Below are 25,067 nucleotides of genomic sequence, written 5' to 3'. Positions count from 1 at the left end.
ACCGATATCAAAAGAGAGAAAGAGATTTGCCTTAGGTCTCACAGGCAGAGCAAAGATGTAATCCCGGTTTCTTTAAGTTTAAATTCAGTTCTAGCTCACAATACGGGGTCATAATGCCCTTCACTCTGTACAACTCTGCTTGAGTCTCTGACTGTTAGGAGGAGCTTGTCTAACAAGTCTCTAGCAGTGAGAAACATACTCATCTTAAACAAAGAACAAAAACTGCCTTTATTAATCATTACGTTCATTCCCCTGAATGGATGGGTAACCTCCCCAGTAAAGTTGCAAGACAACTACAATAGGTGAAGAAAGATGGGGTTTCTTATACTGTTTTCCTAACTTTGGTTCTCCCGTAATACCGCCCCCTGGCCAGGTGACTCCATGTTCTCCTCTCTGACAGGCCCTTCCTCACATAGCTCCTTGGGCCTGCACATTAGTTTCTGACCTCTAACCTGCCCATGCTAGGTCACAACCCTTATCACCTAGGAATGTGGAAAACAGAACTTTCATGCATTCCACACTGACCAAACATGAGCTCTTTCATACTTCCCAGAACCAATATCATTTAATACTGTAATAATAGTTAACACTTATAAAGTGCATTAAGGTTTGGAAATTAATTTATATGCCATATGTCTTATATATCTCATTTGATCTTCAAGGCAACCCTGGAAGACAAATGCTATGATTATCCCCATTTTACAGATGAGAAAACTGAGGCAAGAGAAGTGCATGGTGGCTTACAGCTAAGTAAGTATCAGAGAGCAGGATCTGAATTCAGATCTTCTTCACTCAAATTTCAGCACCCTATCCACTGAGATATCTAGCTGCCTCCCATTTATATACATGGGTATGGTGACAAGGAATGCAATTTATGTATGTGGGGGGGGCAGTATTTGAGCTTCAAAGATGATTTAGCTTGCACATCTGTGTGCAAACCTCTCCTCCCAAAATAATTCTCAATTGTAAATCAATAACTATGCCCTAGTCAAAGAATGGAGAACAAGATAGGTGGGGACTGGGAGGAAAGACAGGAAGACTTGGGTTTGAATTCTTATTCTGCCTCACTTCCTCTGTGACACTGGACAAGTCACTGCCTCTGTGGGACACACTTCTGTGTAAAACATGGAGCTAGGTAGGGAAAAGCAAAATGAACAGTAGAAACCACAAAAGGTTTGGAAATAAGAGCCTGAGTTCACATTCAGCTCTGAACTGTGACATTTATTAGCTATATGGCCATGAAAAAAGCACTCTATCCCTGGGAGTGTGTTTCTTCCTTTGAAATATGAAGAAACTGACATACCTTCCAGTTTCTGTAAAATTATAGATTTAGAGGTGGCAAAGAGCCTGGAGGTCACCAAGCCCACCTCCTCATGTTATACATGAGAAAACAGTTCCATTTGGCAATGACTCATCCAAGAGTATCTAAAACTGGTGCTCTTCTGCAAAAAGTGCTTTATACAACTTAAAGGGCTATAAAAATGTGAACCTTTTGTGATGGGATGTAGATGATCATTTTTAAAGACCATGAATAAGCTCAGTCTTACCTTCTTGCCTTTCCTTTCCTAATCATGGAGAGGGTGACTCATATCTTTGTCTCTGCAAGAGATACATCTGTTAAACCTAAGGCTGAATTCACCTGCTCTGAATATAGTCATTTTCTTGTTTCCAGCACTTCTACCTCGGCTGCCTAGACGTAGACAGTCTCCCTGTTCAGAAAAATCAGGCACCATGGGGATGGGTGAGGCCTAAAGAATGGTTTTCCCTCAATCACCTTTTAGGAAATAGTCCATAGATTTATCCACCTTATTCTTTTCACAATGGCAATCCCCAGCCAGCATCTCTTTCTCCTTCCTTCTGCCTCCCTCTGGTCCTTTCATCCATTACAAAAGCAGCAATAGTAGTAGGTAGGTCATCCTCCAGATGACCATCTTTCCAGGCATTTTCAAAAAAGACATTTCTATAGCTTTCATTCAACTGCTAGGAGAAAGGGAGGATGGTTCCTAGCCTTATAACTAATGAATGAAAGCTATGCTGGTGTGTGTGTGTGTGTGTGTGTGTGTGTGTGTGTGTGTGTGTGACACAGAGAGAGAGAGAGCAATTAAAATCATGTATTTGTGATAATTATGAGGATTTTAAAAAGGGAAAAAGGAGATGAAGGAAGTAGGAAAATGGAATAATATGGGTTGTGAAGGGGAGTATGACAGCAAAGGTGCTCCAGGAATAGAGAGAGTGGTAATGTGATAGAAATGGGAGAGTAGCTCAGACAGAGGAGGGGTTTGACATCTGGGAGAGGCAAAGTTAAATTCTGGCAAAGCAAATCTTATGAGCTTTTCGATACAGTTATCCAGTATCTGCCATCCTATTTTGTTTGGCAGCTGCTGGAAATGAATTTCCATTTTTCTGTCTTGTTTTAATTTTCTCATGTCTCCCTCATCACTGAGATCATTAGCGGCAGAAACTGTTCTGCCATCTATTTCCCTCCATCTGACAAGATCCTTGGCGCTTGTTGGGTTATTAACTCCAGTCTCAGTTATTGCCACCAGCTATGTTAGCTCTTGTTATTCTGACCCAGCTCCCCCTCTCCTGTCTTTTCTCTGCTGACCTTTATGGGGCCCTAGTTCCTTTGGGAAATAGACAAGTATCAACTTAGAATCCAGATTTTTTTTTTAATGTACTGTAAACACTCCAGCAAACAAGCTGTCATGGACTCCTCAAAAACACCACACAGTTGGCTTTTATCTCATCTCTAACTCCTGATCTAATCCCTTGAATTTTCTCTAAAAGGACAAAAGAACGAGATAGGGTTTGTTCATGTGACTGCCCTGAACTTATTGTTGTAGTTGTTCAATCATGTCTGACTCTTAGTGACCCCCTGGACCAGACCACACCAGGCCCTCCTGTGAAGTCTGTCCAAGGTCATGTTCATTGCTATCTGTCATCTCATCTGCCATCCCCTTCTTCTTTTGCCTTCAATAGTTCCCTATATCAGTCTTTTCCAATGAGTCCTGTCTTCTCATTGTATAGGTGCATATGCTTGTGTGTGTGTGTGTGTGTGTGTGTGTGTGCGTGTGTGTGTGTGTGCCCGTGTAGGGTGTGAAGAGACTTTTTTCTGGAGAACTAAATTTTTTCAATCCACTTAGCCAATGTTACCCTCATTCAAGGTGGGAGGGGTCATAGTGTATATCAGTACAAATGGACATAGGGACTGATGCTCCAAATTAGTCACCACAACAAATATGTTTGTCATTATTTCATCAGTGTGGGAACCCCTGCCCCTGAGGCAGACGATAGTGTGTGTATGTGTGTGTATACATATATGTATGTATGTGTGTGTATATACATATGTATACATACATACAACTTAGAATCTCAGAGAGGTCAAGTGATTTTCCCTTGGCCTCACAGTAATGTGTCAGCGGCACACTTTTCATTTCCATCATTCTGTCTTTACCCATTTTATCACATTGTCTTTATATCATTCAAATACACGCTTGATTGTAAAGACATAAGATTTTTTTTGGACAAGGTAAGAACTCTGATTACAGATAGGAGCACCCAAGACTCCAGAAGACTGATGATGAAGCATGCCAAAGACCTCCTGAAAGAGACAGAATGACACATATAGATTTTGGACATGACCAGTGGGGGAATGTGTTTTAATTAACTATGGTTATAAGTTGCAAAGGGTTTTTTTTTTGTCTTTTTCTATTTGGGGTAGATAGAAGGAAAGTGCTTGATAATTGAAAAATAAATATTTTTAAATGAACAGGTGTAAGGAAAAGAAGGGGGCAGAGATACTAAGATCTGTGAGAATCCCTTTAATTCAACTAAGACAGGGTCTCTTAATGGGGTGACAGTGCTTAGGGTACCCATGGCCTTTTTCTGGGATATTTCTGGAAGAAATGTAGCAAACGTTTCCCTGAGTCTTTTCAATATAACGTTTCATTTTGGAAGCCAAACATTTCTCCTTCTGGTTACTAGACAATTGTGAAAAACGAAAAAAAATTATTTAGGTCTACATTTTATAATATGTTAGTATTATGCCTGAATTTCTTCAACATGCCTTAGTGGTAACTAGTCACATAACTTCTGATTTAGGGGATACAAATTTGTGTGTGTGTGTGTGTATGTGTGTGTGTGTGTGTAGGTGTAGGTGATAACGGACTGTTCTCTGAAGATGTGCTGGTAGGTCAATGTCTTTTTAGGGTGTTCTTGATTTCTGTCAGTTTCATTCCTGAAAGAGTGGGAAACAAGATGGATCATGAAGAGTTAAAAGAAGATAAAAAGTCCATAGTGCAGGAAACTCTAATTGTTGTGAAATCAGATCTAGAGAATGAATATAGAGAAACATTGAAAGACAGCATGAACTGATACAAAGCGAAGTAAGCAGAGCCAAGAAAACAACATAAACCATTGTTTATGTTTTATGTTTCCTTTACCAAGGAAAATAGAAAGACCACCACAAAAACATCTAAAATGAATTTAGCAAAATTACAAAGAACAAATTTAACCCCAAAGAAAACACATCCTTCTTTCACTCCTTTCAAGAGGGAAAGGTATGAGAAAGAGAGCGTGTGAGGAGGGAGGAAAGTGAAGAAGGAAGTGAAGGTGGGGGAGAGGGAGGAAGGAGAGAAAGAAAAAGTGTGTGCATATATATGTGGGTGTATATGTATATGTGTGTGTATACACCACATATATACTATATAGATATAGAAAGGGAAGGAATAGTCAATTTCTGAATGCTCACATCATTACAGAATTTATTTCCAGATTTGTACATGAATAATTATAGGGTAGCATCTCTATGTGTGTGAGAATCCTACCTCCCACCCCTGGAAGGGCCTTTCCAGTATCATTTCCATGTATTGTAGCATTATCCAGAAACACAAACACTAAGTCCTGGAATTTGAAAGTGATGTCAGAAGCCATCTGTCCCAAACTATGCCTGAACAAGGATTCTGTTGATAACTATGGCTGAGCAGACTCTCTGAAATTCCTGGGTATCCTTGCACTTCCCAGTCCCCACCCACCATTCAGCAATTTTAAATCAGTTCCATTGTTACCCAAGTGATATTCAGGGTGGGTTTATTTTTAAAAGAGTAATATATTTAGCAAATGTTATAGATACAGTAGGTTTTACGTGGGACTAAATGCAGCAATTAATGCTAATGAGTCTGCTGTTAGCATGTAATATTATTGGTGTTATAATCATGCATCGCCAAATGTGGAGCCTCAGTTTGTTCAACAGATGCTGATCTTAATGGCCACATTCTCTTCCCATGGCTAAGTTAGCTTTAGTTAAATGTACCATTAAAAATAACCATTTGCTATGTTAATGAAAACAGAGACTCTATCTACTAGGATTTTTTTTTTTGGTCCCTGCTTTATTGCTTATTTTTAAAGGGGCTTGGGGAAGATTATAAATTCATTGTCTATTTGTGGTGAATTAAAGAGGAAAAGACCACTGGTACACTGTTTATAGGTAGGGTTAATGCATAGGGGAGAAATGAAAAGATAACCTTCTTATACTGCTGACATAATCTGTATGTCAAACAGCCCAGGGCCCTCCTAGTTTCCTTCATACTGACCATAGTGACTTCTCTCCTGATAATTCTCTGGTATTTACTTTTTAAAAAAATCTTGGTATTTAATTATACTATAAGATAGACCTCAAGTAATTATTCCAGAGTCAAGTTTCATGTCTTCCAAAGTACTTAAGATGAGAACTGATATCTCTCAGCACCAGGGAATATAATTTTGGTAATTAAAATTCCAGAATTTAGGCCCAGATATCCCAGGATAAGAGGCAGCTACAATACTCAGTGAACAGTATGCTGGGCCTGTAGTCAGGAAAACCTGAGTTAAAGTCCAGTCTTACACTCCTACTAGATGTATGATCCTGGGAAAGTCACTTAACCTCTGCTTGCCTTAATTCACTGGAGTAGGAAATGGAAACTCACTCTAGCATTTGTGCCAAGAAAACGCTGTATGAGGTCATGGAGAGTTGGTCACAACTGAGTGACTGAACAATAGATCTTGGGATGGGTCTATGTAAGAGCAAGCACACCACAGAGTGTGCTTTGACTTTCTGTGTTAGGTAGTGAGCCTTGTTAGCCAATAGTAGAGACTTGTTTGAGTTATGAGACTTGTATCTACTTACGTCCCTGTCAATAATACCTTTGGCTGGGGATCTCCTTGCCTGGTTAGATGAAATCACAGTGGAAGCAAGCAGCATAGATGATTTTTCTGGAAAACCAGGATATGCTCAGCACTTGGTAGAAGGAGAGAGGTTCACAAGAGGCCGAGGCCTGGACTTAGACGAGAGTCAGTCCAAATACGCCTCTGTCACTTAGTGCCTGGACAACTCTTCTAACCTCTTAAGGCTTCAGTTTTCTCATCTGTAAAAGGGCTTTGTTGGATCTTCTAGGTTTCCTTTGGCTCTAAATTCTATAATGTGCATGAAGACTACCCTTTGCTCTATGCATCATGCAGCTGTCCTACAATGATTCCCCGTTACTACTCACATCACAGGTCATGTACCATGGGATGGGCTTGGGAAAGGTTAAAGAAAAGGTAAAGGAAAAGTATGACTATACAGAGGCTTTTGATGCATGCAACCTGGCTTACTGTTATTCTTCTACCATGTCTGATAATAATATAATAATAGTTATAACAAATTTTATAGTACTTTTAAGTTTGCAAAGCACTTTATACATGCAGTGGGTACAAGCACATGTATTACTTTCTTATCTGTTTGAATCATTCCTATTTTTCCTTGGGCCCTGAGTGATAACAATGATTTTAAAAAAGATAAGTGGTATAAAAAAATGTTTCTAAAGATTTTCCTTTCTCCTCACCTACAGGGAGTTCCCCAAAAGGGGAAACAGATCTAAAAGAGACCAAAAACTAGGGAACTGGGAGAAATTTCTTGTCAGCTTTTCTATTTGGCTTAGGAAATAGAGACATTGCCATATCTTTTTGCCTTGAAACTGAAAATTTCCAGAAGGGCCATATGGGCTGATGGCTTCTGGGTGATTTTGTTGCTGCTGCTTCTATGGACCAAAGAGGTCCATGGTGGAAGAGCTAAGATCGGATGGGGAGCTAGAGCAGACAATCAAGGACCAATAAATAGAGAAGATCTGGAGAGAGTGGTGGATCAGGACAACTTCTGAGCCAGATGATTCTTCTAATGGCTATGTGAGAAGGCTAGGAGATTTGGGGTGGAGGGGATGAGATTTTTCTAATGGTTACATGAGAAGACTGGGAGTCAGACCCAACCCCTTAGCATGCCTCTTGTCTTTTTCCTTTGCTTTACTGTTCCAGCTCAGTTGCTTGATGTGGATCCAAGGTAGCCACACCAATCCCCTGAACTTGCTTTGCTTGACCTGTGGGTATGAGATATGAGCAGGTGAAAGTTCCATGTTTTTTTTAACAAGTGTGCCTTGATTTATTTCGCTCCCCGCCCAACCTTTTTTTTTGCTCAATGAACATAGCCACCAAAAATTACATGCCCTCATTATATAACTTTCCTAGCTCAATATTGAACTACTGCATGAGGGGGATGCCATAGGAAATTCTCTAATAATCATATTTTAGCAACACTTACTATACTATCAGCTGCTAGACTAGAATGCAACATCTAGTGAGTTGTTTTCTTTGTTTTTCTTTTTCTTTTAACCTGACTATTTGAAGTTTCAGACTAAGTAGCTTGTATATACATCTCAAAGGGAATCTCCTACGTATGTATCAGAGAACCCTTTGTATAGGATAGCTAATGTATAGGAAGGCAGATTAGATATTACACTGCCCTGCTGGTTAAGAAAATGATAACACTGTTGTCTTTTGGTAAACCTATAAAAGAACACAATCAAAAGCTTTTATTTGCTTTAATTGTTGGGAATACCAACCAATATATATATATGTAAACACGTGCATGTGCGTGTGTGAGTATATATACATACATATGTATATACACACATACATATACAGTCGATGTATATGAGTAGATTTTCATATGTATATCTGTGTATTCCTGACTTTAAGGAGTTGTATAAGCAAGGACCCCGACATACATAGAGGACCTGCTGCCCAGGTTCTTAAATCTGCTTTTCTAAAAGGAATACAACTTCTGAGAGGTCAACAATCACTTTAATCAAGCACATATATCATTCACTTAGTTCAGGAGAAAAAGTCAGCACCCTGAACTTCAGAGAAAATGCAGAGAAATCAACAGAATTCCAACTCTCTGACAGTAAGCAATACGTAGATCACAGATCAACAGACAGATAACTGTCTGATCATACATACATAGTTACCAGAGAGGGAAGCACCAACATCTGAGTTTTCAAAGTTGGGGACTGAGTGGGGGGGCTGGGGGGAGGTAAGGAGGGGGGGTCCTTAGTGGCTGCCCAGAGTCTTGTCTGCCCAAACCAATACTTCCAATGAGTAAGCCCTAAAGTAAAACCTCACCTCAGAGTATTTATATATTTTTCTGAGACAGAGGGCATCGCAACCCTTGAAAACCAGTGCATTAGAAATTAGTAGAAGGTGGAGGCTTGCCCTAATCAACCTTTCCTTAATGGGCAGGCCCATTAATGGGTGGGGAACATATTTAACTCTGATTAGCATTACAGGAGTTTACAATTTAGTGGAGGTAATGGGGGATGAAACTCTCTAAGAAACACTATTCATATAAAAGTTATTCTGTTTACATATATGTATAGGTACATACTTATATGTGTGTATGTGCATAAATATATAAATGAGTGAAAAAAAGCATTTCTTAAGCATTTACTTAATGCAAAATATTGGGGATGCAAATAGAAAAAAAAATGGCCGTCCCTGTTCTCAATGAGCTCACTTTTTTTGCACTTTTATATTTTTTTAAAAATAATTTTTTAAAGCCCAGAGATTTTTATTTTTCATTTATGAAATTTTTCCCTCCATCTATTTCTTTCCCCACCCATTGAGAAGGCAAGAAAAACCAAATCCATTCCAATATGTATGGTCATGCAAACAAATGTCCACATTAGCCATGTCTACACTTCCCCGCCCCTCCTCCCCCGAAAAAGACAAATAAAAGAAAGAAAGAAAGGGAAAAAATCTTTAATCTGCACTCTGAATCCATCAGCTTTCTATCTGAAGGTGGAAAGCATGTTTCATTATGAGGCCTTTGAAATCATGGTGAGTCTGCGTTTATCAGTTACCAAGTCTTTCAAAGTCAATTATCTTTACAATATTGGTATTGCCATGTAGATTGCTCTCCTGATTTCTGTTCATTTCACTTTGCATCAGCTCATTCAGATTTTCCCATATTTTTTTTGAAACCACCTCCTATATCATTTCTTACTGCACAGTGGTATTCCATCAGATTCATATACCATAGCTTGTTTAACCATTTTCCAATCGATGGACAATCCTTCAATTCCAATTCTTTGCCACCATGAAAAGAATGTTACAAATATTTTAATACATGTATATTCTTCTCCTCCTTCTTTGATCTCTTTAGGGTGTAGATCTAATAGTAATACTTATGGGTCAAAGGATATGAACAGTTTAATAGGTGTTTGGGTATAGGTCCAAATTACTTTTCCAGAATTGGTTGGACTAGTTCCTAACTGCATGGTGTACCTATTTTCCCATATCTCCTCCAACATTTGTCATTTTCCTTTTCATTCATTTTAGCTAATCTGGGTGAGTGTGAGGTGGTATCTCAGGGTTATTTTCATTTCCATTTCTTTAATTGTTCACGATTTAGAGCATTTTTCGTATGGCTGTTGATGACTTTGACTTCTGAAATTGACTATTCATGTACTTTGACCATTTATTACTTGGGAATAGATGTTATAGGAGCTCACATTCTAACGGAAGAAGTTAACATATGAAAGATTTCCGATGCAAGTCAGATAGAAAGTTCCCATGGTCCTTAGGGTGAAGTGGCATAGCAGATATTACTGACTCTTTTTTAATGTCATTTCCACTAATAAAATCATATTAGTTTCTGATTTTGAATCATTTCACAACAACTTTGGTGACAACAACATTCTTTTCTGGGTCTTCAATTTTTGAGTGTAGCACCTACAGAAGCAGTTGCCAGATTGCATCTCCACAGCCACTCTTTAGAGAATGAAGACTGAGGGTATTGGGCTGGAAGCCTTACTATTCCAAAGGCTTTTGGATTCAGGGTTATGACTTTCTCCATCAGGATGGGAAATGATGGTCAAGGTCATGATGGTGGTAGTTTGACTTGTCTGGCACACATTGCTCTCTGTATCTCTCTCAGGATGCCTCACTACTTCATCTAGGCTGGTCTATCTACCCTATCAGTAGCATTTAGTGTCTGGCTGATTATTCAGAGACTGCTTCCCTGGATGGTTGTGAAAGCTGGGTTGGAAGCTGAACTAGTGCTTTGGGTGGAATACTGTCACTCTCCAGGCTCTTCTGCTCATCTGCCTATTGGTGTCATTTGGTCAGTAGTTGTTGCTACTCGTGATAAGGGAAGTAGCCCTTTGCCCACAATTATTTTTGCCCTCTGATGGCCAAGAGAAAAGGGCTGGAAGCATGTCTAGTTGTATGGGTGACACATATCCAAGGCTCTTAGGTTGAGGATCCTGAGCTATTGCCATCAAGGGCTGGTGGAGAGAGGAGGTTTGGTGGCCAAGGTGGTATTGGTGGTTTGACCTACCTGGCACATGCTGCCCCCTGCTTTACTCTCAGGGTGCCATATTAACTTCCATTAGAGAGCCTGCTATGTGAGTAGAAACTGATTGACATTTGATGGGAACGGCTGACCCTTTCTCCATAGTATTTATTTCCTCAAATGGTTGTTGGCAAACTGGAGCTAGGTTATGAATGGCTTTAAATGCCAAAAAAGAAAAATTAAATTTTTATTCTAGAGGCAGTAGAAGCCACTGGAGCATTTGAAGCAGGGGGTGGCAGTAGCATGATCAGAACTGTACTTTAGAATAGGAGTTTGATGTCTCTGTGGCATATGGATTAGAAAGCGGAGAGACTGAAGGCAGAGTGATTATTTAGGGGGATATTTAAAAAACCTAGCTGTGAAGCTATAAGGGTCTCATTTTAAGTGATGGCCAAATGAATGAAGAGAAGAGGGAGGACACAACAGATTTTATGGAGGCAGAATTATAAGACTTGGCAACTGATTATACTGATGCTTGAAGTAATCATTTTCTCCATAACTTATGACCAGAAAGCTTATTCACTTGTAGAATATGGCTAATTAATTAATTTAAGCTAATTTGAAAGGCCTTTGAAATAATCTTAAATAGATTGAGTAATAACCAAGTCTGTCCTGGGCATTCATCCAGTGGACAGTGTAAACATTTGATGATGATTATGTAAATAATGGTTGAATTGTCTTAATGACCCTCAGCTGATGCTAATGGAAGCAGCTCTGCTTTCTGAAAGGGAAAAATGGAACATGTTGTCATAAGGTTAGCCACATCCTCGTCTAAGTCCTTCAGTCTCATGGCTTGTTTCCTTGAGGTCTGAGATTTTATAGGTTTTTCTGGAAGAGCAAGGTTGGACATTTTAAGGAAAACTGGTTGATTTCAAAGTGACTCCCTAACTTTCTATCTTTCATAAAGAGTAATTTATATGTAAATTTGTAAATTCATATTTTCAGAGGTGAATAAACATATACTATGCATGAAGTTACCACATGGTACATCAAATCTGTAGAAATGGAAGCAATGGAGTCCACTGTAAAATGTCTAATGATTACAGGTATTACAACATTGAATTCAATTAACGGGACTTTGGTGGGAGGAATTCTCATTGAACCAGGAGATCCTCTTATTATTTATAGTAAGTCTTTGACATAAATTGCATTGCATCCTGGACCATCTTGAGTTATCCTAATCTGTACCTAGCCACTGAACTCAGATGGCTCTAGAAGAGAAAGTGAGGCTGGTGATTTGCACAGCCCTCCCTCAAATCCAGTTCACTCACAAGTCTCATCATCTTCCTGATGTCATGGTCCTCTTTAAGAAAAATGGACAAACCATATAACCCACAACTTTTTATAGTTAGTTCATTTTAGTAGAGGTGAGATTTCCTATGCTGGGATTCAGTCTACTATATTTTTTCAGTTAAATTTCATCTACTTTTACTTAGGCATCCAGTATGGCAAGCCAAAGTATCAATACACGTGTTGTCCTCTTTGCACATGGTAGCCTAACCTTGAAATGCTGAAAAGGGGCAGATCTAGTAGATTTATTCTGTTTATGTTCTTTCACCCTATCCTGAAGCTGATTCTGTCAGTGCCATTGGAGTCACTGGAGCAGACTCACTACGGGTCCAGGAATCCAGCACTTGTTGGTAACAGTCCTAAAAAAAAAGCACCAGACTCTCTCCTACCTGTTTTTATCTATTGCCTTTAGGCAGTCTCAGTGAGACTTGTAGATTGATGCTTCTTATAGACTGGCCCCGTTATATTGTGGCAAAGTAGTATGGCTCTGGGTGCCTGGAGTCCACTCATAAATGCCCTCAAGCTTAATCATTTGCTTAACTCTGGGTCTGCTTATAGACCCTACACTTCCTTCTCAATGGCCCACCTAACAATTTCTTTTCCTGGTTAGAAAATACTGGGGCCTTAGAAACTATGTGGTCCAAATATAATATCTATCCAGCCTTGTGATCAGTAGAATTTGGCAAGAATTCAATTTTAGTGACAGGAAACAGGATGGGGACACCCAACTCCATGAATCATCCTAATTTTAATGAGGTCTAATGGACACTTGCCCTAGGGCACAATTAGAGTTTTCTAGGGATTACTCATTGAAAAGAAGAAAGGAATCTTAAAATTATCCTGTGGAGCCATACCCCCACTCACATTCCTTCAACGTGCACACAGTTAAAGCATTAAGTACTTTTTTGCTCTTATTCACATCATAAATCGTTCCAAACCTGATATTCACACTTGGTCCACACTCTGGTCTCACTATCCACTGTACTCTTCATTCACTTCCATTCCACTCTTACTCAGTCACATATAGAAGACAGGGATTGGTTTCCAATGACACTTATTTGACCAATTAGCATCAGGAGAATATTATAAAATTCTTTTATAGCCTAAGGAAAAATGAACTACTACAGGAAACTATCTTCTCACACACATGGCATCCAACTACTACTTCTTCAAAGTCTATCACTGCATGACTTTCCTCATGGTCTTGTGCTCGTATTCTCTTGTTTTGTGTGTTTGCCTCTGGAAGTCTTGAGTGCTGGGCCACACTGTAGACTGCTTGAGGTCTTGTGTGAAGATAGTTATTCATGTTCATTTGTATAATACAATAACCCTATGAGATAGTTAGCAATGAATATGAGGAAATGTGGACTCAGAAGGCGCGAGTTCAAGGTTACAAAGCTAATAAAGCTCAGAGGAAGAATTTGAACCAAAACATGTTTCCAGTTTCAGAGCATTGCATACTACACCATGTAACTTCTTACATATCATGCTGTCACTACAAGGTGTAGGAAGCGATTACTCTGTTGTCACAACAACTGTGTCTCTGACGGCACCTTTCGGCAATTTTACTTTGTGCTCAGCTATACAGCCAACAACACAGAGTGTATATGAGGATCTACACGGGATACTATAAAAGACCTGGGACACAAAGAACAGTAAGACTAATCATTATCACACACTGCCTCCCAATAGTGTGGTTTGCCAGTCAAGAAACTCAATCTCTTAAGAAAGGAAGTATATGGTGTATAGGATTAGGAAGGGGTGACAGCCCCACTGTCATCTACCCTGGGAAGACCACATCTAAATTCTTCTGTTTACTTCCGATCCCTTTTGAAAGGTAATTGATAAATGGGAGAGAACATAGTGGGAAGCAACAAGGACAATTAAAGACCTTAAGAACAACCTCTTTGAGAGTCCATTAAAGAAACTAGGGATGGTTAGCATGGAGAAGAGGTAACATGGGTCTGGGAGTAGGGTGATAGTTATTTTCAAGTATTTGAAAGGCTATTATATGGGAAAGGATTTAGACCTTTTTTGCTTGGTCTAAAATCTAGGTCAGGGGTGGGGAACATGTAGTCTTGAGGTTACATGGACCCTCTAGGTACTCAAGTGTGTCCTTTTGACTGAATCCAAACTTCATAGACCAAATCCCCTTAATAAAAGTATTCATTCTGTAAAACTGAAACTCCTACAAAAGGCTGCAGCTAAGGCTATATGTAATGTTAGGGGTACAGGTTCCCTACACCTGGTCTAGGAACAGTGAGAGGAAGTTATAAATTTAGGTTTTATCAAAGAAAAAAAAGAACCTTTAACCCTTGGAAAGTCGTAAATTACTCATTACAAGAGGTCATTGAGAAAAGGCTGAATGACCACATTGGGTGGTCATGTTGTACAGGATATTCTTATTGATATCTGGGTTGGACTTGATGAGCTCCAAGGATCTTATTAACTCTGGGATGCTCTGAAGTCTTCTCTATTCTTTTGATCATATTTGTGTCAAGGGTCATAAAACATTGACAGTCAGAAGCCACGTGATAGACTCAAATGATTTGGGAAGGTTTGATGAAGGATGTCTACAATTTTTCAGTAGGGTCCAGAGCAAATCACATAGGGGTTTTCCAGGCCACAACTGATTCCTCTGATCTCTCTAATGCAGACCTTTGTTTGATATATAGCTGAATTTTGGATCATGTTGTACTAAATTGTATTTCCCCAGCAATCACTCTGTCTCATTTCTTTTCATTTCATTTCTTATGCTCTTAAAAAAAGGTTCTTGATAGATGGAAGATTTTTTAATAGCTTTAAATAATATTACTTCTTAGTAAAGGTAAATGGAAGCCTTTCTTGAGTAGAAGTTGTTGAGTTCCTTGCCATCAGATAAGTATACCTAGATCTTTTGAACTATGCCATAGAAACAACTATCTACTATTTTCTTCAGAAAATAATACTAAAATAAATACTAAAATCTTCAGAAAAAGACACTCTAAAATCTCACCTTAGAGAACAGAACAAGAAATTTGAACCTGGTGTAATTTGAAGAGACAGATTTAGGCTGGATGTCAAGGAGAGAAAACAAACAAAAACACTTTCTAAGATCTGCCCCAAAGTAGAAAGAGCTGCCTAGAAAGCTCTTTGGAAGTCTTCATGCAGGGTATGCATGGCTGGTTGTTGTGTGTGTAATTGTGGGGATTTCTTTTGCCTATAGGTTGAACTAGATGGCTGATAAGGTGCCTTCCAACTCTCCAACTCTATGAATTTACCATGATAGTATTGGCAGAGTCCCACTTCCAATAACCAGGAAGTCCTTCCTAACATTTAACTTAAATCTGTCGTGTGGAAATTTGTTTCCATTTTCCGTGGCCCCTGTCTTACTGAAGATAGTGAAAATTTGTTCACAACCATTTTGACACATTACTTAGCAGACTAGAGTACCTGTTTTCTATATTCTCCCTCCATCTGTGAGAAAATCAACAAATTGACTCTTCAGCAAATATCCGAAGCATAGACAGCTAAGCCTGGGTCATATGTTTTGTCCACAGCAATTCTGTTTTACCATTGGCTTGGCTTCTCAGGTAAGGCATCAGATTTACCCAGAAATAACCCAGTAGATCACAATAAGACCAACTTAGAGCAATGAAGACACATCTCCTTTTCACGTTTATTTCATTTTGTTTTAAGATCACAGAAGAGCAGAGCATTCATACGTGTAAAGTAACAGAAGAGAGAAACAGAATTTAAATACATTGAAAAAGAAAAAGAAAAAAGCTTGTTTTAATTTTAATTTTTTACACACATTGCGCTTTTGTTTTTCTCCATAGAGCTAGTATATGGGAGAAAAAAACCCACCAAATTAATTTTTTTTTTTTAAAAAAAGGAAGAAACTTCAAACAATAAAAGTCCCAAACCAAAAAATGATCATGTGTTTGTATTGTCAAGGGAAGTTCAGTTCATGGCTACAGGGTTGAAAAAAAGGAATATATTTATATATATATATTTATATGTATATAACACTGTTAATAAGAATTCTAACCAATAGCAGGATTTGTAAACCCTTCCATAGAGCAATGGGAAGGGGGAGGGGGAGAAGAGGAGGCTTTATTTGGGCACTCCGTTCTCCACTTCATCTCCTCCCTGTTGGAACCCCCCAGTAAACACTTAGGGAATGAAACTTGGCAACAATTCACCAGACTCAGCCTTTTACATTCTCTGGTGAAGGGTAAAGACTCATTGGTGGTGGAATCAGGAATGGCCCTAGAGAACTGGTATTGGGTGGTCTGAACTATGAAGCTAGTAGTTAGAAGTACTTTCTTCATTTTCTAGATGCAGATTAGAACATTTCTGCTTGTGTCTGTCTGTAGATGGATAAAGGTTGAAGATAGAGAAAGGGCCAGAATGGGAAGAACATCTGAAATAATCACAGAGAAGGAAAGTATCCCCAGTTGGACTGATAGTTCTCTCATTTACAAAATAACTTTATAAGTGTTCTAAGGATTTGGCTTATCCATATCTATACAAAGTGATATTGACATAGAGAAAGATATAGATACAGGCCACTATTCAGCATATAGGTGACTAAGATTCCATTGGCTATTTCTGGCAATGCATAGGAAAACAAGCTAGGAGAAGGCTAAGCTTGGTCTCTTGAGATGCTGTGGGTCATTTACCCTTGGGTCATTATTGTAACATTATGTTCAGCTCCCTAAAGGACACAGGCAGGGAATTGAATGCGATATCTGATTTTACCAAGATACTAAGAAACCTTTCTCTCTACACCTAGATACCCATCCTCACTTTGCACTTTCTATAATATCCTATTTAAAACCAAAACCCTTGACTTTTCATATCTGATTTTGGCCATTCCTAGCTCCCCCAAAGATATATCAAAGTTCCATTGTCACTACCATCAACTCTAGAGCCTCCTCAATGATTTTTCTTGACATCCTAATCCTTTGCCTGAAGCCTTGAAATACTATCTGTGCAGTCTTGCTAGACACTTCTCAAAATAGTTTAGAAGTGTGGGCCAAAAGGATATTTTTTTCCTGTCACTTGGTTGTTTTTTAGGGCTTGGAGTCCCTAATATCTTGGAACAGGCTGGAGGAAGCTTGAGTCATACAGGGCAAAGTGTTGGACAAGAGTATTTTAATGAATGTTCTCTCTCTCTCTTTTTAATAATACAGGATCACCTGTGCCTGTTTGTGCCAGCAGCTGTTAACTATCATCTCTGATAAGATATTTACTCAATTTTTTTGGGATCAGACATTTCCTAAATCTTTAATGGGAAACTTGAACTTCCTCAGATTAAAAACACTTGCTGTTTACTTTTTTAATTTGAGGACTTGTATTCCATGGGTGCGAAGAAGATGAGGTTTTTTTTCCTTTTATGCTAGGTTAATAAAACAGTGTAACAGCTAGAATTGATACATTTAAAAAAAATTGCAATAGCCAAAGCATTTCAGTGCCTTTAGTTAAATACTCCAGACAGGTGACATCCCCAGCATACAGTCAAATGATATGGTCAGATATGACCAGATCATAATCCATAAGAAAATTCTGGTTAGGAGTTTTAGCCCTAGACACTATCATTTTGGGGGAAATCTGTCAATACTTTTAAAGGATATGGGAAGATCCTGATGAAAAAGGAAATCATATTATCTAAAACAAAAAGGCAAACACAGTGCTATACACCATGAGCACCCAGTTTATAGTTCTGTAATCACAACTATGATAACCTTCAAGATTATTTAATCTAACTACCTCATTTTGCAGATAGGGAAATTGAAACCCACAGAAGTGAAATAATTTGCCCAAGATCACACTGACAATTACTAGTAGGACCAGGATAACTCTGGGGCATCATACAGATTTGACAGTTCTTTTTATACAGTATTCTTAAAAATAGGTCTGACCTATTTTTCAAGTCTTGTCTTTGATGTGCTTTTTGTGTGCCAATTATCTAGTTTGCTGTCAATATTTATATCTGTTTCATCAAAGAAATCAGGCACTTTGTGCAATCCCAGGATGAGGGCAAAGGCAATATGAAAGAGAGTATCTAGGTTCTAGGACAAGGATTCAGAAATGGAATTTGAGACAGAATGGTGGGAACAGTCTACTAAGTCAATTGAAAATTACTAGTTCCCAAGATTAAAGAATAAGACCTTTTCCAAGGATTCTATTTCATTTCTTCTACGGCAATCAGAAGATAGATCTTTTACGTGGAGGATCAACACTTCTCTCCATGATTTCTTGGAAAGTTGACAGAATTGCAATCTCTTCCCCACCCCCCCATTGGAATAATTCCTAGGGTTTGTTGAGCAAATGGATGGTAACAGAAGCAACTTTTTTACTTGTCAAGTTTTAAGATCTTTCCAAGAGTCCATTTAACCAAAATGTCTAGGATACTGAAGCAAGAGGTCAATAAGAATGGGAAATTTGGAAACAGGTACAGCAGAAACACAGAAGGGACAACTAAGACTCTTCCTCAATCTTTCCTCCTTTCCAAGGGAAGCCAGAAAGGCAATGATATTATCTGGTGTTGTGATGGAAATAGCTGAAAGCTTTTGTCATTCCTAGCTCAGAGAACATTAGATCTAGAAGAGTACGTAGAATCGCCTAGTTTAACTTACTCATTTTACAGATGAGACAACTGAGGCACAGAGAGAGAAGGTGGCATGGCTGAGGTCATAAGAGTTAGTGCAAAGCCTGGGCCAACGCTCTTTCCATCACACTGTCCTTCCTCATGAGGGTGACCCCTGCACTTGGAAGTTAAGCATTATGATGGTTGTACTGTATCTAGTTGGCCTCTGAAAAAAAATCAATGGGATTAAGCACTGCATGAATAAAGCAAAACTTTCTCCTGTTGGGGAAATTTAATCCTTTGAGAGACTTATTCTTTCCTATGCTTTCCCTCTGGCCACTTCAAATGGTTTGGTCCTGTTTAGCACTGGTGTATCTTGTAGACTTAACAGGTTTACCTGGGCCTGTGTGTGACAGAAAAAAATGAAGTTTGTATAGTTTATTTTATGTACATAAACTAGTGATTTACTTTGATTTACACATGATTGGGGACTAATTTATTAATCAGCATACCGTATGTAAATGTAGAAGAAGGAAATCAAGAGTTTAAAACAATTTTTCTACTACATACATAAACATTTCTGTTAATGTAAATGTTAACACTGGTTGACTTTCCAAGAAAGAATTTCTGTATTTTACTGGGTAAAACAAATTCATCCTTAATCGTCAATTTCTAGCATTCGCATGCCCAATCTGTACACGAATTGGAGTTTAGGTTGCATCTGTACCTGTAACCTAGAAAGAACTACAAACTTCATTTTGTACACATTGACATTATAATACCATGATATAAAATTTGCAACTGAGGAAATTATATCCTTATGTCCTTGATCTTTTGAAAATAATTTAAAATCTCTAAGACAATAAGAGGACACATTAAGCTGAATTTGGGTTGCTATGGAAATATGTATAAGGAAATTGATTTACATCAGCCTAGCCTAAGACTATAATCCTATAATGTCACAAGTGGGTATTTTAACACCTGGTAATATCTACATGCTTCTGAAACTGGTGGCCCACTGGGAATCAACATCAAATCCAAGCTAAAAAGCCATGGGAGTTGAAGAGAAGAATTAGGTCATGGGAAAAGTTATCCAAATGCAAGAATTTTTAATAGACTGGCCACTAGAAAGAAGCCTGGAACTGCAATCCCTACCTCTGGAGTAATTAATTAACAAGCAAATGGGTGTAGCTCCAATGCCAAGAGCAATTCTATATAATGAATCCAGTTTATTTGTGCAAAGGGTAGCCAAATTATGGAAGAGACACTGGTTCTAGTTTTCAGCCTCCAAAAAAACCACAAAAGGCAAAAGGAAAACAGCAATAGGAAAAAAAATATGAACAAAGTGTCTTTAAATATCCATAGTTCTCTGTCTTTGTAAAGAAGTCTATGCCAAGGAAAAAAGATTGCCTGACTTGGAAGATGATAATGAGACCATGAACTCATGATTTTGGTTATAACTTAGGAAATCTCACCTTGTATCCTTGGAATTTTTAAAGCTCTTTCTGGATAGACACATGCCTTAATTATAACAAGGAATGATCACAATGATCTAAGAGAAAAACAGCAATGCAAGCCACCAGGAGGGAGGAAATGGTAATGCTATCTGAAGCTACAAGACCTCAGATTACTCTCATTCTTTGGGAAGGAACCTAGGCCAAGATCACTACTGTTTTTGTCAAATAGAAGCTAAAGGACATATCTTTGGGGAGTGAAGACTCAAGTTTTATGGATGGTTGAGTTTCACTTTGTATACAAAGGGCACTTTTCCTAACATTAAGTACATTAGTCAGTCAGATTAATTGACGAATTTCACTCCCTTCAGCAAATTATTTCCATCCAGCTGGTTCTTTCCCATGTAGCGTTTCATGCTTCATTTGTTAATGGACTTAATTCCTCAAGTGACAGACAACCAAGAGATGAGCCAAATAGTAAGTGGTCCCTTGCTAAGATTCCTTTTTTCCTAAGTGCCTATTTCTTGACTCCTCTACTTTGCTGACAAATCCTCAAATTCTCTTCTCCAGGCTCAACACTTCTATCAAATGTCTACTCTGCTTCTTTCTATGTTCAAGCAACAAAAGAGCAAGAAAAGATCTTGTTGGGGAGGGGGGAAGAAGAGAAGAGAATGAAACTCTTCTAGTTTATACTTCATATGCGAAAAAGAAAAAATCAAAATCAGAAAGAGAATCTGAGAGCAGATCCTTGCAGGAAACAGAAATTTGTCACTACAATCTGTATCAGGCACTGAGAATATGTGTGTGTCACTCTATTTGGAGGCATGCTATCATAATCTATTACTAATGGCAATTCCAATTTATGTCTAAGTGGATTACTGACTACGACTATTCTCTTGGACAGGGATAGGGTGAGGGGTATTCATCTTTGAGGGAACAGACAACATTTCAGTTTTTTCTCTCTATTGGGGGTGTCAATTATGAGTGATTTATGATGAACATATTAAGACTTCTTTCTTCAAAGATTTTAAACATCTAGGCAAGAGTTTTTCTAACCTAATCTTGACTCGCTTTGTAGAAAGGACAAAACAAAAATTTTGATTTATCATCAGATTGATGCTAACCAGGAACTGGGATTTTGGTTAAACTAGGTTTCTTCTCAGATTAGGTCAATCATTTGATTAATTATCTTCTATCTTGATCACATTAGCAAGTACCTACCACCTCTTGTCTCTGTCATGTTCTCTTTCTGCCTCATGACTACTCCTTTTTTGTCTGTGATGAAAGTGTAAGATTTTTTAAAGTATATTGACACAAGGTGAAAGGAAACGGGGTAGAGCATTTGTATTGATGGCTATTTGGTACCCCGTTTCCTGTTCTGTGTTTCAGAGCTGAGGGAATAAAGTGTGCAGATCCCAGAAAAAGGCTAGTGAAACAGCACCTAAAATTGAAAATTTAAGCTAGCAATTCACCCAAATGAAAAAGAAAAAAGGTTTGTTGTCTTACACTCTAATGTATCATATTACTTTATAGTGCAGTGCATTATATTGTATTGTATTGTGAACTACGTAGCATCACGTCATATCACCTCAGTTAGATTGACCAAAAATTCTCCAGGACTATGAGGACCTAGAGCAAAGCCAATTCACTGTTTGCCAGTCTAAATTTCTAAACAATCCTAACCATGAATGGCTAAAGTTCAGCACAGTGAATAATGATTCCCTGAAGGAAGTTAGCAGCCAAGTTTTTTTTTGTTTTGTTTTGTTTTCTTCTGTAAAAAGAAACAAGTTGCATGATCCTTCCTCGCCACCATTGTTCACCATCATGATCTAACACTAGGTAAATTATGGGTGACAGCTTCTTGTTGAGAAATTCAGTCTAGTTGCCCATAAGTGAGGACTTGTTGATTTCTGGTTCATCCTCAAGGAATTAATCTGTTACTTTCTCAGCTTCTTGATTTTAAAATACGGAAAAATGTTGACTCTTAAACAAACACTAATGCTCGGGGTGTAAGGGATGAGCCATCTAGTTAGTTGTCTCTCTTTTTCTGACCAAACTGCTATCTCCAAAAGAAATACTTAGGAGGGGCAGCTAATGAAGGGCTCATCATGGTGATGATTGCTTGCCTGCACAGACACTGTAAAACAAGCTGCTATAATTCAAAGAAATTTCTTTGCATCTACCAGAAGAAATGCCTTTTTTTAAAAAAAGTTTCCATGTATAAAATCTAATAAGAGGAGAAATTTCTAGCATGGATTTTCTCTCCAGTGTATTGTGGATTATAGTAGACTTCCTTCAAGCAAAAAGGATGAAAAGTTCTTTTTAAAAAAAAGTTTCCCCCCTGTAATTGCTAGTGGAGATAATATATTTGGTCCTACTCTAATCCAATCAAAATAGATTTAAAGGACACCAGTCTGTTCTCCTGAACTATTCAGGAACTCAGTCAATTTCAAGCTTTTTCAATACATTACTGGTTTGCTTTCTACAGATATTACTGTCAAAAAAATTGTCTTGCTTCTTTACTAATTATTATAACTTTATTGGATTACTGTCATATCTGCTCCAAGGTCTAATTCAGATCTCCCAACCTCTTTTTTTTTGAAAAGGAAAATAGTTCAAATTTCTATTTGTCTTCTATGCCAAGGGTACATTTCCCAATCTGTCTTCCTTCAGTCTTCCATGGGAAACATGAGATTAAATCTTTAGACTTTGAGGAAGACTATGCCCCACAGCATCCCTCAAAGAAAACACAAGCTAGCAGGCTAGATCACTGGGAACTTCAATGTCATGAAGCCCAGTGAAAAAGTAATTTTCAGGCTACTATGAATTGATGGAGTTGCCAAAAGCACCAAAAGAATTGAAGAGAAATTAGGCAATTGAATTCTTTGTATCTTTGTATTAAATTAAGCCAGTCACCAGATAAAGACTTTGTGGAGCATGTAAAAGGAAATTATTGTTTATCTTTCTTTCTGTGCAATCGTTCCATACAAGGGCTCTAACCTATGTGTTTGGAATATGGGTCATGGGGCTTCAGTATTTACAAGTTCCTTGATTACTTTGCAGCTGCCAAAGATTCCTGCTCCACTTGATCACACTTTATTTGATCCAGATTATGAAACAATCATTATCCACATGTTTAATCCAAGGGAATTGGTCAGGAGTGGCTGGGGGAGGGATCCTAATGTTATTTGACCAATAGGGACGGGCAAAAGGAGGGAAGTTCAGGTGATCACAGGGCTCACATTTTTACAGTTATGAATTAGCACTTGGTGACTTCCCTGCTTCTCCATATATTCTGTATATACCATACCCACTACAGAGGGAGGACAGGGCACATCCAGCAAAATGTCACTAAATGTTTGGATTTTTTCAGACCTATGAAGCAAGAGCTAAGTCAGAATTCTTCCCCTCCTAGGTAGCTCAGCCTGTGTTACTGAATAACCCTTCCCTATCCTTCACCCCATCAGTAGTAGGCACTTTCAGTAACAGTGATATTCTGGGTTCTGATGATGGGCATAAAAGGAAGCTTAGAGGCCTGCTCCTGGAGGGAACCCAGCTTCTCTTCCTGTTTGAATACACACTGATGTCATGTGACAGCCACTAATCTAATGCCTTTTGGTTAGATCTGGGATGGGGGTGGAGGAGTGGAGTGGAGAAAGGTGTTGCGAGGTGGGCTCTTCCATGTTATCTTAATGAGTGAAATTCAAGGCAGTCTCCAGTCAGGCTGCCACTGGAGGGTCAGACACAAGGATCTACCACCTTCTCCACCATCTTTCTGAGCAACATGTCAAAACCGCATTTCACAATTACAATGCAGGACAATTATCCACAGCACGATGAGTCTATGTACATATGGACCATTCCCTTGGCATGCTTTAGAGAGAGAGACACGCGCACACACATATACATCCACATGAGAGAGAGACCTGAACACGCTCACACACATAGTGAAGAAAATTAAAATTAAAAATGTCATTTCCTAGCATCAGCGGCATGACTTGAGCTCAAGGTGGTGGCAGCAGGGAAGGAAAAGGAAAATAAGGAAGATAAAGGGGATAGTACTAAGAATTATAGAATAGGGGAGAGGGAGAATGGATGGTTTAGGAAAAGAAAATAAAGTTAAGAGAGAGGGTAGGGCATGCCAATGAGAGGCTATTCACAAGACACCAGCATGGATTATTTCGATAGTCTGAATTGGCTGAGTCGGTTCAAAATGACCAACTGGAAAAAAAAAAAAGATTATATAAACACCAAAGGTAAGACTTGACTTTTCACAGATGAAAAAGGATGAAGGAAGAAAAAAGCGAGAAAACAATTACCTAGCATTCCGTTTCTTTTTCTTTCCTTTTCCTTTTCTTTCTTTCTTTTCTCTCTTTCATATCTAAAGAACACCTGAATGTCCTCTTTACACAGCAACCAATTGTTCATACACACACGCACACACGCACACACACAAACACACATACATGCACAGTGGCATTTTTTTCCACCAAGTTGTTTTCAAACTTTTACTTAATGAGTTTGACTTTTGAAAATGTTATAGTTACTTTGTTGTCATATTTTTTCCCTTCACTTCTGAACACACAAAGTTGTAAAAGAAACAGTCCTCCCCCCTTGCTCTCTCTCTCTTTCTCTCTCTCTGTCTCCTGTTTGACACATTTTTTGTGTGTTGTTTTTTTGTTTGTAAATTTTTATTCTATTAACATTTGCTGAGTAGGCAGAACAGGGATGCTGCCAGCAACCACAGTGGTACGGCCAGGCTGATTGATCCATTTATTCCTCTCACTGACCCAGGTCCTGCAGGGCAAGAAAAAGAAAAAAAAGACAATATTAGAACCAGTAGAGATTTCCTTTTATTAAACCTACCTTTCAAATACATTTAAGCATTAGACTCAGCAGCCATATGAGGCATTGATGCCTAATGGCTAGTGTCCTTTTATGTCACTAGTGCATTCAATAGAAACCAAGGGGCAAAGAATAGTTGTAATTCCCCCATAACAATCTGGATGTCAAGGCACTCGTGACCCGCTGAGGTTCATGCTGTACC

General features: G+C 38.6%; 1 protein-coding gene across 2 annotated transcripts in view; it reads right to left on the bottom strand.

The window, feature by feature from the left end:
- Positions 1 to 15,617: 15,617 nt before the first annotated feature.
- The window catches only part of LSAMP (limbic system associated membrane protein), an 823,632-nt gene continuing 814,182 nt past the window's right edge, over positions 15,618 to 25,067 (bottom strand). For both annotated transcript variants that reach the window (XM_072613944.1, XM_072613945.1), the window contains exon 7: positions 15,618 to 24,817. In XM_072613944.1, coding sequence (XP_072470045.1) covers positions 24,720 to 24,817 — 98 coding nt within the window. In that variant the 3' untranslated portion in view covers positions 15,618 to 24,719. The remainder of the gene's footprint in view (positions 24,818 to 25,067) is intronic.

This window comes from Notamacropus eugenii, chromosome 5 (genome assembly GCF_028372415.1).
Source record: "Notamacropus eugenii isolate mMacEug1 chromosome 5, mMacEug1.pri_v2, whole genome shotgun sequence".
Taxonomy (NCBI): Eukaryota; Metazoa; Chordata; class Mammalia; order Diprotodontia; family Macropodidae; genus Notamacropus; species Notamacropus eugenii.
The sequence above is the reverse complement of the archived record's forward strand: the minus strand, read 5'-3'. Positions and strand labels throughout refer to the sequence as shown.